At 29.1% G+C, this 18,970-nt stretch overlaps 1 protein-coding gene across 3 annotated transcripts in view; it reads right to left on the bottom strand.

The window, feature by feature from the left end:
• Nucleotides 1–6: 6 nt before the first annotated feature.
• The window catches only part of LOC106679725 (inactive dipeptidyl peptidase 10), a 150,607-nt gene continuing 131,643 nt past the window's right edge, over nt 7–18,970 (bottom strand). For all 3 annotated transcript variants that reach the window (XM_014419043.3, XM_014419042.3, XM_014419040.3), the window contains 8 exons: nt 15,851–15,980; nt 15,036–15,271; nt 13,733–13,908; nt 12,354–12,618; nt 10,846–11,022; nt 2,946–3,103; nt 1,254–1,459; nt 7–213 (listed from right to left, as the gene is read on the bottom strand). In XM_014419043.3, coding sequence (XP_014274529.1) covers nt 97–213; nt 1,254–1,459; nt 2,946–3,103; nt 10,846–11,022; nt 12,354–12,618; nt 13,733–13,908; nt 15,036–15,271; nt 15,851–15,980 — 1,465 coding nt within the window. In that variant the 3' untranslated portion in view covers nt 7–96. The remainder of the gene's footprint in view (nt 214–1,253; nt 1,460–2,945; nt 3,104–10,845; nt 11,023–12,353; nt 12,619–13,732; nt 13,909–15,035; nt 15,272–15,850; nt 15,981–18,970) is intronic.

The following is an 18,970-nucleotide window of genomic DNA, read 5'->3' on the forward strand; positions in this document are numbered from 1 at the left end:
CAAAAATATCTTAATTAATTATAACTATATTTTTATCATTATTAGTATCTGAAGGTGTTTTAATCATAAGCCGCTTTTAGATGTTAGAAAAAGGGTTTAGAGGCCGACTTGCTCGTTGTTGTCTAGGCTAAGGCACTGTGAAAGAAACTCCTCCATTGACAAATAAACATGTTCCTTCACACCAGAAAAATCATGGCCCTCATCCGCATAGCTCTGAAATTAAAAAAAAAAGTTATTAGATCTAATTTAATAAATTCCTTATTTTGTAAAATAATCTTTATCACTGTTTATTTTAAAACTCCTTAAAGTATTGTGAAATTCATTACCAGCTATAATTTGTTGTTTGAAAACCTTACTTCAACATTTTTTGTTAAAACTGGTATGGAAGCCATTCGATTTTGCAATAATCACATCTGCAGGATCTCTAACCCCAGTTACCTGTACTTTATCCTCCATCATTTACTACTTAAGTTATCAAAAAAAAAAATCAGCACTCTCTAGCCTGCATGAGAAGTGGAGGATATAATAAAGGAATTTAGGCTGTACATGCTTCCCTATATTACAAAATAATAATAGGTAATAAAAGGAGGATCTGGCTGAGAGCATCAGCACTCTCTAGCCTGCATGAGAAGTGGAGGATATAATAAAGGAATTTAGGCTGTACATGCTTCCCTATATTACAAAATAATAATAGGCAATAAAAGGAGGATCTGGCTGAGAGCATCACCACTCTCTAGCCTGCATGAGAAGTGGAGGATATAATACAGAAATTTAGGCAGTGACATGCTCCCCTATATTACAAAACTGTGCTTAAAATTTTTCATGTATGGCCAAATAATTTTTTTTTATGCAATGCTACTTGTTTTCTATTTTAATTTAGTTACCAAACATTATCAACTTATGTCATTTGAAACAGTAAGTTTAGTGATAAACAGTTTAACTGTGGTAAAATTAACCCACTACTCTATGGTCTTCAAATCCTAACAGAAATTGTATGTATAAAATTAAATTTAAAAAACAAATTAAGGAATTATAAAAATTTAAAACAATAGTAAAACACATTAAATATTAATATTCAAATGAAAAACCTTTTTTTAATCTATTCTTTTTACTACAGAATCCTTCAGACACTGTTGTCCGTGATTGTGAGGTAAAGATGTAACCAATCTAAGGGTTAAATTTGTTCAATAAATCATTGTAAAATACAATGGATATATGTGATTTAAAAATATAAGAAAGAATATATCCCTTACCTGGTACCTGAATAGGACGGAGGAGCGTGCTAGTGCGGCAGCTAGAGAGAGGCTATGACTGTATGGAACAGAGATATCAGCCAGACCATGGAGAAGGTACAATGAACCAGCTTCTACGTGCTTGGCTCTTTGTACAGCATCAGCTTCAACATAATCTTTGTAAGATTCTGAAGAAAGGCCCAGGATTCTCTCAGTAAAGGCTGAATCTAAAATATGCATCCATATAAATAATCAAAAACAGCTAAAGCCAGAACTCAATTAGAGGTGTAATGTACTGGATAGTACTCCGTTACCTTTCTTTAGGAAAAAAAAATTTAATTGTTAAAAGCATTTATTTAATCACATATTACTCAATTGTTAGTAAATGGGAGAGGCTTATTACTTGTTATACTTCATGAAAAAGAACATTTTACAAGTTATAATGATCAATTACACTTTTTAAGACATTAATTTTTTTTAGACCAATAATTTGCTATATCTCTACATTTTCATTATCTCTATTTCTAGTAATTAAGCACTGGCCACAGAAAATTATACATGATATAGTAATATCAGTGCAAATACAATAAGAAAAGTTCAAGGACCATATAAAAATTTCCCAGTTGTCTCAACTTCATTAGAACATTTAAAATTTATAAAAATTAAAAAGAAAAACAATCCTATAAAAACCTATGGGGCCTTAGTAGTAGGTAGAGGTGTGCCTTATTAATGATCTTATTGTATTCTAAGGAGACTGTGATCAGCAATGTGCTCTAATGTTTTAAGTAATGGGTTTAGTGGGGCAGTCATATTGTCAATTATATTATCTGTTATCATAAATTCATAAATAAAGTGTATTCTGCAAAGTTTATTGTTCAAAATAAATCAACCTTACATAACCTACAACTCATTTAAATTGAATTGATCTGCACACAAAGAAATATGCTCTGGAGGAAGGTAGGCACCAATAAACTCACTGAGAACAACTTTCCCATCCTTATGAAAGAAGAGAACTATTTGTACTAGAAAGAATTATTGTTCAAGTAGATGGTGCCAGTTGGACCTAGAGTATTTCAACCTTAATCTAGAAGAAGGCAGGAGCTGTAGGAGTATCTTATACGCAATACAACAGTATTTTGGTATAAGCAATTTAGATAAATAAACATTCTAGAAGAGAAAAGATACTGCTCTAACATTAATTTTAATTGACATTAACTTCTGCAATTATGAGGAATATACATAGTGATAAGAAAAATTTATTTGAACTGTAAAATTTTATACATGTTGTACTTTTAAAGAAAGTATCAAAAATACGTGTTTATAACTGACCAGTACAGTTAACTGGTTCAATGGAGTAGCTAAAGAATGCAAAATTAATTATTCGTATAAATATAAATATGTGATTTATTCTATTAATTGACTGTGACATTTTTAAAATTCAAAAGTGAATTTTCAGTTAAGGTTAACATTTTCAGCTAACATTTTATTCAGGATTAGAAAGTTTATCTTATATAAAGAGTTCATTCATCAAATATCTAATTCATATCTAAATTAATAATACATTAGATATTAGATTATTAGTTATAATATAGAAGCAAATGAAATATAGGTACTGGATAGGAGTTCAAGATTAAAACTAAAAAACACTTAAATTGCAGTTGAGAAAACATATAAAAGTCAACTTTAAGAATAAAACCATAAAATGGTACTTACTGTAAAAAAGCCAGTCGGTTATTGGTGATATTGAAATACCACATTTAACAACATGATTCTGGGAGCTAAGCATCATAGTAGTGATGTAGCCTCCAAAACCTGAACCCCAAACTGCGATCCTTTCCTTGTCCAGGAACTTAAGGGTATCTAATAAGTACCTGTAAAATTATTAATCTTTAGAATTCTGTCAACGAGATGAAACTCTATTTTAAATAACAATTTTATTTTCAAAATATATGCATGTATGATACATTCTATCATTTTACTTTTTTACACTAGATATAAAATAATTACTTGATTTTTAAAATTTAATCCAAATTCATTTCTTAGTAAAGATTTGTGTTTGGTTCCTAAATAAGGCACTTTGGTAGACTCTTAACTAACAAGATTGCCCTGTTAGACCTCTTATTTTTAATTTTTGTATGCCATCTTTATGATAAATTCCCTCACATGTCTATCAATCTCAACAGTCAAAGTCTGATGAAATTTCATGAGTAGATGATCGTTAATTTTTGAGCAGATTTATTTTAATAGTCCTTCATACTATCAATTTTTTATCGTTTTATGATATCCATTTGTTATGTTGGTAACTCAATATGAAAAGAATATTCTTATTTTTTAGTTCCTCTAACTCTTTGATAAAGAGCAAGCTAAGATTAAAGAAAGGAGACAAAACTGATGAACATGGCCTCCAAGCATGGTCAATAACAGGAAGTGACTAACTTATTTATATTTTGACCTTTATTTTAAAAGTTGGACATTAGAAGGGTATTGATAATTTATTTTTGAATATGGAGAATTGAAGCTTTGTCATTAAATACCAAAGGATACTCTTTACTATTGAAAAACCTTGATAATAAAAGAAATATGCATGAGACTTACACTTTAGAAGTGAAACTCATTAGATTCTAGCATTTGTCAACAATTTTATTGTTTCTGCTTAAAGAAATGATATTAAATTGAGGGAAATCTCTCTTCATTAAATGAAATATTTCTTTTATGAACAGTCATCAATTTCCATTAATTCATACACTCAGAAAGAAATCATGGGTTTATTGTAGCTGAAGTAGATTCAAGTAATTAAAACAGTAAATTTTCTAAATACTAGATCGATGGTTGTGTCTGATCCGGTTGTAAACTAACATGTATTAAGATCAGCATGTGTCTGATTTTTCTAATGGTGGCCCATTTAAAAGAAGAAATATTCCCTAATTGTTCCAATGAAGTCCAGCACTGTAAGATAACTATTTAAAAAAAAAATGCCATTTCCCCAAATTATATTGATGCAATAATCAAGATACTGTTTGTTCAACATCATGTCTTCTTTGGGATAGTAATGTTGTTTAGTGTTTCATGTTCATGCGCTATATATAAATTGTACATATTATTTTATTTTTCACACTTTTAACATGGGAAAATCTAATTCCTTAGTGAATGTATCTTTTTTCCATTATCAATTCTTATAATATAAATTATAGTCAAAACAGGAATGCATTCTGTCTCATCATTTGATTTGTATTTTTTTTTCTTTCTTTTTTCATCTCTCTATTTGTACTTTCTTTTATATATTTCTTCTCTTATCTATCTGTTACTATTACCCTTTTCATTTACTATTTATAACCTTTAATTTTTCTTATTATATCTTACGTTTTTACATTTTATACCCCTGTTATTTTACACTTATGTTTTTTCTTTTTTTTTTTTTTCCTTTTTGTAACTATAGTGTTTGTATCTTTTTTAGCCCTTACTGCAACAAGGGGCGAAATGTTGGCTCAATAAAATAGTATAATTTTACTATTTGAGTTTTTTTTTTACCACACCCGAACCATATTCCATTCATCTTCAAATAAAATTATATATTTTTTATTAAGCTCCAAAAGCTAAAAGTTCATTCTTGGATGTGTTGAAATAAATTAATATTTTATGTTGAGTTTTTCTAGACGAAATATAAATTTAAGTATTCATCTTGGGCTGTCATCCACTCTTTTTCGTATCCAATTAAAATATTTTAAAACACAGTATTACTATAAAATTTTATAAAAAGGCCCATGCAATATCACTCTGTTTAACATTATTATGGCCTGTCCTAATCTAATTTCTCTATACTCTAACAACAGTTATATATATTTTGACTAGCAACTGGTAGAAGCCTGACTTATTCTTTGCAATAATTAAAAATGTATTAACAAATATATTCTAGAACCTTTAAATATTTGAAAAATTTCAAAACACATACAATTTCAAACTACCACTAAAAATGTAATATATTTTAAAGCTCAATATAAGAAAGAATGCAGACATTAACATACTCCATTTATAAAATATATTTATTTTATCTATTAGTAAAAATAAAACAAAAACTCTAACAATAAAGCTTATTTACAATGTAATTATACCTAATTTTTTTATATTTTCTTTTGAATCTAACTATGGCTATTGCATTTCTGTCTTCTCAGAATGTAAAAACAATATTTTGTAAGTAAAAAAGAAAAATCCCTGTTTCAATTTCCATAAGCTTATGTATATATTTTATCCTGATCTTACTCCCCAAATTTTTAATTATTACTTGCATACTTCTTGGTCCTACAATGTCTGAGATTGGATAGCATAGTCCACACATCAATTAATAAGGTCATTCTATAGCCTGTTGGCTTTAGATGCTCTGTAATAGCTAGTGAAATAAAACAATCAGATTGAAGTCACAGCTGTGATGTAGTCAGTCAATGATCTGAATATTACCACACTAAGGTTCTCAGAGTGGCTGTGTATGCTCTGCATAGAATAATTCAAAGATGGAAGTGGAAACTGGCGTTACTTAATCAAAGAGAATATCAGTGATTCGAGGCTCACCTCCTTTCTGAAATAATCAGCATCTTTTCTTATACATTGATCCATTTAATTAAAAGAACAAACATTAACTTACAAAAAAACTGGGATTTTCAGTGAATTACAGTATAGCATAGTCATCCTGGAAGATTTTATCTTATCATTCCCTGAAAGACAACCAGGATATTATTATATACAAGGCAAACCCTAAAATGTTAAATTTTGTTTTGTATTTCTTTATTACCAGATCAGCCTGGTTGGCCTTATATAATAATTGTAACAGCGTACTAGTTTTTTTAACAGTTTATAATAAGAGACCAGGCAATCCTTCCCGGCCAGACTTGCCCAACTAAGACCCACAGGGAGAGACAGTCCTATATCACTTTTGAAATATATCCTTAAAATGGGAAGAGAAGACTTTAAAATAGTTTAATCGAGCAATATTTAAAAAAATACCTGAAATTGAAAGTGGCGTGAATGCAATGCTATAACCACTGATCAGTTATAAATAATAAAGATCAATTATAAAATAAAAATAGTAGAAAATAAATAAAAATAATGATAGTTATGTAACTAGGAATAAAAGAGAAAATAACCAACAAAAACAAATGATATTTATAGAATTAATAAAATGAATAATTGACTTATACTGTAAAAATAATTAGAGAAAAATAAAAAAACATATAATAATCAAAATAAATATTTAAAGAATTAGCAGGAGGATGTCTTGCATCAGACTGAGCTTTAGTCTTCACGATAACTTTGGCTTGCCTATGTTATAAGCCACTGCATCTTTAACTGCGGGTAGTTGGGAATGGAATTTTGTAAGTAGTGTTTTGAAGAAATATTGTAAATGAAAGTCTTGTACCTGGTATTAATCCAGATTTTTTATTGACAATAGGACACATCATTACTAATCTTGTGTAGGTTATGTTTAATTTGGTATTGATATAGTGGTTCCAAGTAAGGTCAAAATAAAGAAGAAATCCAAAGTGCTTACTGATTCACTAACAAGACTCTGTTGCAATTCTTTGACTTTGATCAGTTCCGGTGGGTCTGATTGGTATTTAAGAGTAATAACTTTTGAGGTACATTTTTCAAAGTTGAGATTGATCATTCATTTAGTAAAGTATTGTTCTAGATCATTGAGGTTAGAAAATGTTTGTTACTTTTTCCATTCTATATACAATGTCCTGGAAATTAGCTGCAAGAAAAACAATATGCATCTTTTTTTAAGTAAAGTAAATTTTCTAAAATTTGATCTCTAATAGAGCTCAATAAGTTTAATAGTTGTTACTTTTTGCATTCTATATACAATATCCAGGAAATTTTCTTGCAGCTAAAACATTATGCATCTTTTTTATGCAAAGTAAATTTTCTAAAATTTGAGCCTTAATAGAGCTCTGTAAGTTTAGTAGTAACCAAGATACTTTTTTTTTTTTTTTTTTTTCAAAAAACAGCACATTATTTTGAAAAATGAGAAATCACCATTTTGTAAGATTATTGTGTCATGTAAATTATTATTCCCAAAAATAAGATATCTATAAAGTGGTTAAAATGGAGTTTAACTAGCTTAATTTGTAATACATTTTAATAATTCCTGAGTAATAAAACGTTCTCAAGATGCTTCATTTTAAAGAAATATAGCATAAGGTTCAAATTTTGTAAACAAAATTTTAATGCATATCTAAAGTGATAATAATTTCTGATATCAATCATATTTCACTAAGTCAGTTGATTAACAATTGATTAAATTAATCATAGTCAATAATTGTGATATTGTAATAAAATAAATGAACAAGACGACCAACTGTGTTAAAGAAAAAACACTGTTTAAAAAATGTATTATTACAATAAAACAGATTATATTGGAATTAAATCTATATAACATTGAAAAATATACAATTGGGATTTGAACTGCTTTACAACTTTTGTCACTTTAAGTCCAGGAGTATGCAATTTTTATATTACCTTGTAAGCAGCAGTATATGGAAGGTATCATGGGTTAGTTGAAAAAAAAAATTGTCTAGAAGTTTCTCAGGGAGACTTTGGGGTGTACAAGTAATGTTTACATAAAAATGTACTACTGATAGAGATGATTTAGGTAATACCTCACCAGATTAGAGGAAAGGCACAAGGGTCCCTTTTTCAATAGTTTTTGGCACATATATCAAAAATTGTGCATCACACAGAAAATTGTATGATTTTCAAAATTAAAGATTAATTAATTTCCTACAAAATAGTACACTAAAATTCAACCTTGTCTGTTCCCATTTCACAAATATGAGGCAGCTAAAATTTAAAATTTGTAGCACTTCACAGTCTTTTGCCTTTCATTTTACTGGAAACTCATGACGAAGGAAGTTGTAGAGCATCAAATTTTCTCCAAAAGTAAAGAATGCAAAAATTGTAGTAATGGAATGATTTAAATTATTAATGATTTCCTATTTTAGTTATTGGCTCCTCCTATAATTGATAACATTAATAATATATTCTAAAATAAATAGGGCACTCTCTTTTTCCTTTTCATTTCTCTTCGTCACAATCTAAGAAAAATTTGGTGACATATTCACGAGACTGGTCCTCTCAAGAAGTGAACAATAAAGTGTGTGTTATGGCTGCATTTCTATGAGTTCAAGCAGCTTTGCAACCTTTCTTACAGTTGCAGGAAATGATTTTAGAAGAGATTAAGATGTTGCACTTTTATTGCGCCATTAGAAGGCAAGACTATATGCGTTAGGTTTTCAGTCCTATACCAGGATGATTCTCCATTCCCAAATAATACTGCATTGATAAATAATGCCAAATATGATGAAACTTTACAGTATCAATAGTTGACAGCAGCTAGGCGAGATTGCATCACGTTTTAGTCACACCTTTGGATTGCAACTATTCTGCTATAATGATTCTGTTTTCATGAATTTTCTACCTGTTGAGGTTATTCCGATAGTGATTAGAACCCTACAGTTCCTTTAAATATTTATTAGTATTTCCTTTGTTTTCTGTTTAGATCAAATAATGAGGTGACAAAAAAAAATATTAGGTGTAGATAAAAATTATGTACTGAATGTAAAATGTACATAAAAATAATTATTGTTCCAAGCATTATTACCAATACTTTGTTTCATAAACTAGTGATTGCCATGTTCTGAGGCACATTGGTTTGATACATTCTCATATTTTAGTAATTCTCATGCATATATATTTCTGTAGTTAGTTCATATTATACCAGTTTTATATTATTTAATGAATAATATAGTATCTTTTATCATTAAAAATATTTATTAAAAATAAAAAAGTAATCTATTCTAGAGAATGAAAAAAATCTACAATCTGGAGCTAGGGTCTACGTTGCAATGAATATAATTTCATCTTTTGGATGAAACAATTCTTTTGTCAAAATATATTGACTGAATCATAAGTTTTTAGAATGCAAAAAAAGAAAAAGAAAACAATAATAAAATTACCCTGATACCGGTGGTTCAGCTGGAAATAAAAATAGTTTATAAAAATATAATTTAAAAATAAGAAAATTTCAGTGAGACAAATAAATAATATATAAAGAAAAAATATATTTGAATATCAAAAGTTTTCATTTCATTTCACTAAAATATCATAAGACTGTTTAAGCAAGAAAAATTTAGAAAAATAATAGCAATTTTCAAATTATACTCTAACCGTAATATATGCAACATATGGACTTAGACCACAAGGTCAGATAATAAAAGAACAGATAATAAAATGTTCCCAATAGGAAAACACTTTTACCTCATTTTGATAACCACAAACCATTTTAGTCATATATACTTATTTCAGATGCGCACATCAGTTACTCAGTTGGTCACATCATAAGGAATTTGTTCACACCCAGTTGTTTTTGGTAAGCACAAGCCAGACTGATATTCTACTAAATAACCTCTTTTATAGATCTACTAAACACAAATCAAAATATACCAAAAAAAAAATAATAAAAAGAAAAAATATATAGGATTTTTTCTGCGAGAGTAAGCAAGATGCTTGCAGAGCAAATATTTTGTTTTTCAGGTTTTCATTTTTTTTTTTTAACATTAGATAAATGTCTTTAACTCATCTTACTTTATTTATTTATTTATTTTTATGAATTCCAAGAAGAAATCTCATATATTTAATTTTTTCCTCAAGCTTTCAGGATGAATAAGATAACAAAAGTTATATTTGCTAAACTGCAGGTGTAGGTACTTTCTAAAATGTTTTAAACACTTAAAGTGTTTTCTAATATATAAAAAATAATGTTTCACATAATAATTGACTATGACCTATTCTTGTGATTCAATTACTATTTCTCACTAATTGGTTTAAAATACAATATTATAGGTTTGGATGAACACTCAAAATTCACCCATTAATCCTTGATAAATGTTTGTACCATATAAAATAAGGTTTCAGGGAGTCATTAATAAAATTTAAAATTATCTCAGATTTATGAAATAACAATGGTATTTAAAGAGTCTAAAAAAATGTTTAGTATTCATTTTAAAACCATATTATACTTTGGGTTTTAAGCACTGAAAATTTCTCATTATTTGAAAAAAATTTTAAAGTTATATATAACAAACATTACAAGATTTTAATAAATTTATAGAAAATAAGATATACTCAACTATAAAATGTAAAAAAAACAAAAATATATAAATTCAAGTTCATTACACTGATCCATTAGGTTTTTGCTTTGCTAAATATTATACCTTAATCTTCATTTCATTATCACCAATTGAACCAAGGGAACCATCAAATGGTGAGGTGTAATTAAAAAAATATGATTTTTTTTATCAGATAATATTATTTTTTGAAACTCATTTACTTCTTTTCTCCATAATGTCATATTTATGATGAGATAACTTAATTATTTTAACCATTGAACAAGAACTCTTTATCTGAATGATAAGATTATTTGATAAAAAAAAAAAAAAAATCATATTTTTTACTCTGTTACCTTCACCACTTGACGGCTCCTTTGTTTCTTTATTAAAAAATTAAAAAAAAAAAAAAAAAACCTTGTCAAGTGTTGTGAAAATAATTTATTAGTCAAACTTACTTTATTACTCCTATGTAGTCTTGAATTCTCATACCGACTAAACGAGTATCAGCATATATACTCCCCTCATCAAGAACATCTACTCGAACATAGACAACATCAAACTGTGATGAAACATATGTTCCCCAGTCTATATTGAACTTTTCGGTCACCATAGTTTCTCCTGGTTTTCCATTTCTATTTATATATGGAAAAATAAAGAACATAAGCAAAAGAAAACATGATAAGTCATATAATAAAAATCTTGCAGAAAACAAAGGTATGTTTCAAAAAATAAATTTGTTTCAGATATTTTTTTTTTATGTTTTACTCTCAAGGGACTTTAGGACAAGGGACATTAGAGGCGTGGATAGCCACTAACCCAACCTAGATGAGGGTGATCTGCAGCACTTGAACTAAATCATTTAAGTGTGGTTGACCAAACAGTTTGGTTTTTTTTTACAGAACTGTAAAAATTAAAAAGAATCATGACTTTTTTTACTGAAAATTGAATCAAGAAAAAGTGCTCAAGTTCATTGCAGAGTATAGATTGTATAGAACAGTTCTGTACACCTCAACTGTGGTCAAACTATAAGCCTACAACCATTGGGTTCACCAACCCAATAGCATTTGCTCAATGATAACACAAAAAATAAATATATTTAATAAAATTCTTAAAATCTTCTTAAATTTATTTAATATTTAATGTTTAGTAACTAAATAAAAATAGAGAAATATAAATGAATTTTAGAAAAGAATTATCTATTAATATCACAGCAATGTTCCTATTGTCTAGATGAAAGTAAAGCTTTATTATAAATGAAAAGAGTATCATACAAGATAAAGTTGGTTTTTAGTTGTGTAAACTTGAATAGAGCAGTGGTTTGGACTAACTTTAATTGATAGTTAAGGTACAAGACTCCTGATTCCATCATACAGAGTTGAGTCAGGCTCAACAGCAGTACACCTTGTTACTTATTTTTCAGTAGATCTCCTTCTCTTAGTATAAATCCAGCCTCTTTATAGCATCTCAATTAGCCAGTACACAGGAGGGGGAGAGGAAATGTGCATGTCATATGCCCAATGATTGACATAGCAATACTATTCTTTTGTATGGGAGAAAAAAATAGAGTATTTCAGAAGAGAAGGAATAATTGCTGTTTTTGATAAATCTAAAAACTGATACTTTTATCTATTCTAATTTACTAAACATCAAAATGAATACAGGTTAAAACTAGGTTAGACTTTAATTTTCCTAACATACCATATTCTTATCTTCTTGTTGGGAGATGGAGGATAATATCTAACAAAAATAAAATGTAATTTTTTTGTAGACGAGCTGTTTGACATAGAAAGGGAAAGAAATTATCTTGTTAGTGGTTATTTAATATAAATGAATAGTGATATATTCTCTCCAAACATCCATTTTTTAAAAAAAAAAGATAATTGTGTACTATTATTCAAAGATTATAATGCTATGAATCTATTATTTTAGATTTTGTTGAACACATTATAAAATATATACTAACACCTCTATCAGCACAGGGAATGCTGCATCTCTTAGTTCTTCCCTCCAGGATGGGGGAAGGAGAAGTTGTACAGTTGCCCTGCCCAATCCATGGCCCAGCGGAACATGGAAAGTGCGCTGCAGAGGCAGAGCTAAACCAGATAACTTTCCAGCACCTCTGGCTGTGTAGAGCTGCAACAGCGGTTTGTGCTGAGGTAATCCATGAGCAACAGCTACTGGTAGTCCAGGGCCTTGACATTCCACCACATATCTCCTTATCCCGTTGTCTGAAACATTTCAATAAGGGTTGATGATGATATTAATATAAATCTAAATGATCAATGTGGTTCAGAAGAGAAAGGAAAGTTCCAGGATACAGACAATAATGTTGTTATATCCATGTAGGTAATATATAACATTAAATTTCAAATAACATAAAGTTATTAATAAAACAAATAAATAATAAGAACACATAATTTATCAAATTATAGGTGTTAATTGGAACAACCACCATTGCGAAACAAATATAATGTAAAATATGTACAAAAAAATTGATTTTTAAACCAAAGTTAATTTTATTATATTAGTAAATTTTTGAAAAAAATGTGATAAAAATGAGGCTAATAATGTTAAATTTGGTTTCTGAAGCAAATCCTGATGACAATTTAATTTTAAATGTTATATTCTTCCATCATTTAACAGTTATATAAAGTAAAAATTTACATAAGCTTTGAAATAAAAAAAAAAAATAAATAAATATTTAATACAAAAAAGTAGTTTAAAATTTAATTAGGACAACTGGATTAATTTTTGTGGACTAGTAATGCGGATGCATATTGGAGATTTAAAGTTATTAGAATATAGCTAACTAATTGTAAATTAGTTTTTATTTCTGTTCCTTTAAATTAGGGAAAATGAAAGGGAAAAAAATTAAAAAGCTATCTACAAAGGGATGATTATTATCTTGTACAGGCAACAAACAAATGTAGTCACTAATATTAAAAATTTACATTGTCATTACAATCAAATGTATAATAATTTAAGTAATTTTTAAAATACAGATAGAAACTACCAGAGATATTAGCTATTAGAATTACAAAAGTGTTGCAAAGACTGCATTTACTCTAATTGTTATATATTATTTATCAAGACTGTTTTTCTAATTTAAATGTGAAATGATATATTTCACTTATACTACTAAGTTCACTAACATCAGACTTGTACTTCATCTGACTATGAAATTCAAAATTATGGCAATTAAAAAAAAATTGAAACAGTACTCTACAATACAATTAACCCAAAACATATACTCAGTAGTAATTTAATTTTAAAATTAAGTGCTGTATGGTTTGGTTCAAAAATCAATAATTTCTAAAGAAAATAATAGTTTATAAATTTTACCTGGATATGGTGGTGGTGGAAGGTAGGCATTGAAGTATGTGCAGTTGTCATACAGCCTTTTAGTATTATTACAAGTGATACATACAGGGCGAGCTGCCGACTGCCCGCCCTGGGGAGTACCAACTGCAAAAAGATGCCTTTGCCCAGCACGATCTTCATCAATGCCCAGATAATAGCTGAAACAATAAAAAAAATAAAGTAAATAATGGCTTGATTAGACAAAAAAAATTTCTTATAACTTTTGTGTTATTTTTTAGCCTCCTGTATCTCCTTATTTATGAAATTAATTTCTCTTATTATAGAGTCAATATTTTATCTTTACTGTTGTATTTTTATTAACCTTAAATAAAATAAAAGTCCCTTCTTATAACTCAGTCTTGTTAAAAGTTTCTTGTACTGTTTGTTTTGTTCTTGTTTATTAGCATGTAGCCATTTGGCGATCAACCATTAAGATTCTTGTACTCTATTTGACAATGGAATTTTAAACTACGCTAAGTAAAAAAAAAAGGAATGAAACAGTACTCAACAATAGAAACAACGCAACATATTTGTGAGGTTGGAAGAGAAGAATAAAAAGTTTACTCTGTCTTTTTCATTAATCTCAAGATTTGGAGAAATGTAAAAGTCCCCACTCCCATTCATCACATCAGTGTATCAATGTAGAAAAAAATAATGCTCGCAGATACATATCTATATTCAAAATCAGCTGGAGAAAAGTTTCACCAAACATCTATTTGCTAGGTATCAGTGTTTTGTGGACAATCACTTCTACATTTTGCAGTCTTTTCTATAATAAAAACATTGGTTTTTGAATCTTTGTTAGATAGGTTCTTCTTTGTCATCAATTATAATAGGCCAGTTCACCCACATTCAATTCTATTGTAAGCATTTAGAACGTGCTTTGGTTTTGCAACACTAACTTCTATTCACCCATAGTAAAGAACTGTTTTCGTAGGAAAATTATGATCTCATGCAGTAAATAACCCAATAGATAATAAAAAATATTGCTGGAATGGAGTTACTTCAGTCTTATAGACATCTCTTATTTAACATTTTTATTATGTTTTTGTTATACAGAAAATGTGAAAGCCATAAAAATAGAAATAGAGAATTGAGAATAGAGAATGAAGTAAACTCCTCATAGTTTGATAAAAGTAAACACGACAATATGGGCTAGATGACAGACAATGAAATATTAAAAAAAAAAAATGTAAAAGATAATTTTATACAAAGTGTGAATACAATTGCATATTATTTAATTTTAATTTTACATTTTTATCCGATTCATTGTTTTTTTACTTACACAATTTTGTTACTGTAGTCCCAGGCAAGAATAGATGATACGTGAATCCTACCATGTGATATGACCCCTATTCTCCGTTGTCCATCTGTTGATGTTACTAGTTTCACTCTGGAGAATTTACCTCTGTCTCCTTCTTGAAGCCTTGAGACTAGTAGAAATGATTCATTTCCTCCTGCAAATATTGGTGCACCTTTTGGCATAACCCAGCCGCCTTCAGCTGCCCGTTCTGCATGAATCTGTTCGGAAATTAAAGTTATTGTTTCATTTATTCCATTAAATGTAATGTTTTTCGAGTACAGTACTAATTAATACAATTAGATTGAAATTTAGCTTTAGTTAAAGTTTGAAAATTATAGAAATTTGTTACTGTGTATGATGACTTTTTTAGGGGATGTTATTACTTGACACAATTCTACTTTTTACATAAGTGATATAGATTATTAGGCAGGCAATCATTCATTTGTAAGAAACAAAAATCTTGATTCATCACAATCACTTTAATATATATCACAAATATTTTTAGTAACTACAACTTACAATTAGAATAAAAGTTGCATATCTCAAAAAATATTTTGGAACAACTAATATTAGGTATAGGGTAAAACCTTAATATATTTCATAGACAGTTTAATTTTATTTCTGAAGTTGGTGCTCACAGGATTATTTTGGAGTGACCAAAGTCCAACTAAAAAAAAGTTCCCTTTCTTTCATTGAGTGTGCAATAAATTCTCTTTAGATAAGAATAGTTATTGCATTTTTTCTCTATAGCCTGATTATTTCAGGGTAAAAAGTGTACAGAGCTAAAAATATTATACCTCTATGCAGACCCAGGTAGGTGGTGCACATACAGTCACCAAACTCAGGTTTTGAGCCCGATTCAACCAAACTGCTGCTACTTCTTTGGCATCTTCGGAAACCCAATTAGCAGAGATCAAGTAATATTCCCTATAATACAAATATCAAATTAAGGGAGCATGCATACCATTAACATAAAGTGGATGAAAGATTAAAGAGAAACAAATAGATAGATGAACTAGCCTAACAAGTTTTGATTTAATTATATTATTTTTGGTCAGCGCATGCATTAAAATAGAGGTGGACAAAAACATATTAGTATACAAAAAAAATATCCATATAGTCTCAACACTTTTTATGTGTCAGTGATTATGGCACCTCCTGACGTTGATTAATTTGAAGGTACTAAAAGCACAACTTAATAATTGGCTGGGGGCTTATCCATTGTGATGTTACCAAAAAAATTTTTTCTGAAAAATACAGCATGGTTTGTTTTATATAGTAGTAGGTTTTGGTACAGTAGTAGGTTGGTTAAGTGTCTTCTAATAATTTTAAGTAAGTATAATGGATTTTTTTTATTTTTCTAAACCTCTTTATTTCATAAATATATATATACAATACGGATTTATATGTACAATGAGTATATAAATACATTTACAATTTTTCTTGTTTTGCCTTACGGCATTATAAGATAGGCTAAAACATAGTCCGCTGAAGGCGGTTTTTACATTTTGTGGCTCTATAGCCGAGGGCTTACAAAGAATGTGAGGGATATTCCGGCTGGTGGGGTATAATGGATTTGGAAATGTTTAATCTTAATAAAAATGTTGGTTTTCAAAACAATACGAGAGCCATTTATAACTAAGGGTGTCTTTTAAGGGATGGTGGTAACATTAACCCCTACACATCTGCCAAACTCTGGCGAATTGCCATAAGCGCAGAAGTGTGGGTAAGTTCTTTGGATTGGCTGGTACAATTTTTTCAGAATTTTTGGCAGACTCGTCTGGTGTCGGTTTTCGGACACAAATTTGAAGGCGTTTGGGCAAGAGTTTGTGGTGTATTTACAGGTTTGTACTCAGTATTGGCTTAGAACCGCCTACAGACACGTATTTATGTTGTCTGTGTTGTAATTAATTGAAAAAATGTCACCGCCTTCCTAATTCTTAGAAACTACTTTATGGTTAATTTATCTAGTTCAATTTTCGTAATAGATGTCTGTACGTTTTCTACTGGAGCTAGTAGAACAAGTTGTTTATTAGAACTAGTCTGATAAACAGTTCATGGCTTGAAGCTGGATTCATGCCACTTTCCTTTCGCCACCAAATATTCCAGACCAGAAACCCTGCATATAATTCTTTTTTTTTATTGACAGCAAACTATCGGTAAGTATGAATTTTTTACTTTTAATCGATAAATATGAACTTTTCACTTTTAATTGGTAAATATGAACTATGGTAAATATGAATATTTTCTTTCAGAGCTCAATAACTATCAGTACAAAAATATTATATATACGGATGGTTCGAAAACGACCGAATCAACATTATACACAACCGCAATAGAGAGCTAGAATACAAGCTAGATGATGCTTGTGATATCTTCAAAACTGAAATCAATCAGTAATAGTTTGCTCTGGCTCCCTAAATACTCTCCAATTCCTTTTCCAAATTTTCTCACATAACCCTCTTTTTCATGAAATTCAATTACACTATTAAACAGATTCTTCTAGAAAAATAACATTTTTCTGAGTTTCCTGAGTCCCTGAAGAAATGGCTTGGGAAAGAAAAATGTATAAAGCAATGTATATGAAATCATATAATCATGTAGAAGGTCCCCCATCTCCAAATATTTCTTGTCAAATTCTCACAGAACGGACACATCAAAACATCAGATAGGTATTTCACCTTATACCTTCAAGTACCAACGGTACAAAAAAGTAGTATCTAATCTGAGTTATGTAACCATACCTAATGCAACTTATTAATTTAATTCTCTTTTAGAGAGATTGGAAAAAAATACATATATAATTATAATAAATAATACATATATAATCATGTCATCTGAAATATCTTATATTTGTGAATTGACCCGCGCAAGTTGAAGGTCTAACTGTTCAAGATATAGCTAATCAAAAAATCGATGGAATGCTAACGAAAGCTAGTTTACTTACAGAGTGATAAGATAAATATCTCCACCGGCACGAGAGTTAGGGGCAAGTTTACCTCGTTCGGCTGTTACGAGATTTTAGCACAAGATATAAGCTATTTTTCTCTTCAGTTATACATAGGAGCAATCAATCGTTACTAGTTGATAACAAATCGAAGCCTCTAGTTTTAGACTGTTCCGCATGCTGTAACGGCTAAATATTTCCTAATAAACAAAAAATGAAACAATAGCTAGGATCCCTTAATTATGAAAAAACAACGCCAAGATGTTCATAGTCATGTAGATAGTTTTCATAATTACGTTTCACAACCTAGATTTGAATTTTTTGTGACAGATATGGTATAAATTTCGGCTCTTACTGTTGAATTACATTCGTTTCCTAGAATACATAAAAATTGCAATACCTTATTTTCATTCTTATTTTATTATATTACTAAGAGATACACAATACGAACTAGATTGAAGATAAACTATCTCTCTCTCTATTATTTTTCAGATCTACAAAATATTTATGCGATTCATTTCACATATTGTATTTCAAGGTTCCATAGCCAAACGGCATTAGCTCAAATTTCAGTTTTACAATAATAATAACGGTTTCTAATTCTATAATAAGGGTTTCTAATTACACAAGCAGTGGAAAATGAAAAGTTATAAACGCAGCCTACATTTGTATGTATCTTAGGAGGTAAGGAAATTTTAATATGTTAATGCATGTAAATTGGGAAAAAAATCTGGTGGTCGAGCGTGATTCTGACCAAATAACCTCCTTGCACAACCGTTGGTTCAGTAACAGTACTTTCTTATAAAGTACTGCACTCCTAACTCTTTATGGGTTGTAGTGGTACAGATATAATTTTTTTTTTTAATATATGTAAAATGAATTTTTTTTCCTTTACACTGTTTAAAAGGTAAACGTCGATAGCTAAGTGACATTGCAGTCAATTTGAACAAAATAAGTTTCTTTGTAAATA

Source organism: Halyomorpha halys, unplaced genomic scaffold (assembly GCF_000696795.3).
Source record: "Halyomorpha halys isolate HHAL.00 unplaced genomic scaffold, Hhal_1.1 Scaffold215.1, whole genome shotgun sequence".
Classification (NCBI taxonomy): Eukaryota; Metazoa; Arthropoda; class Insecta; order Hemiptera; family Pentatomidae; genus Halyomorpha; species Halyomorpha halys.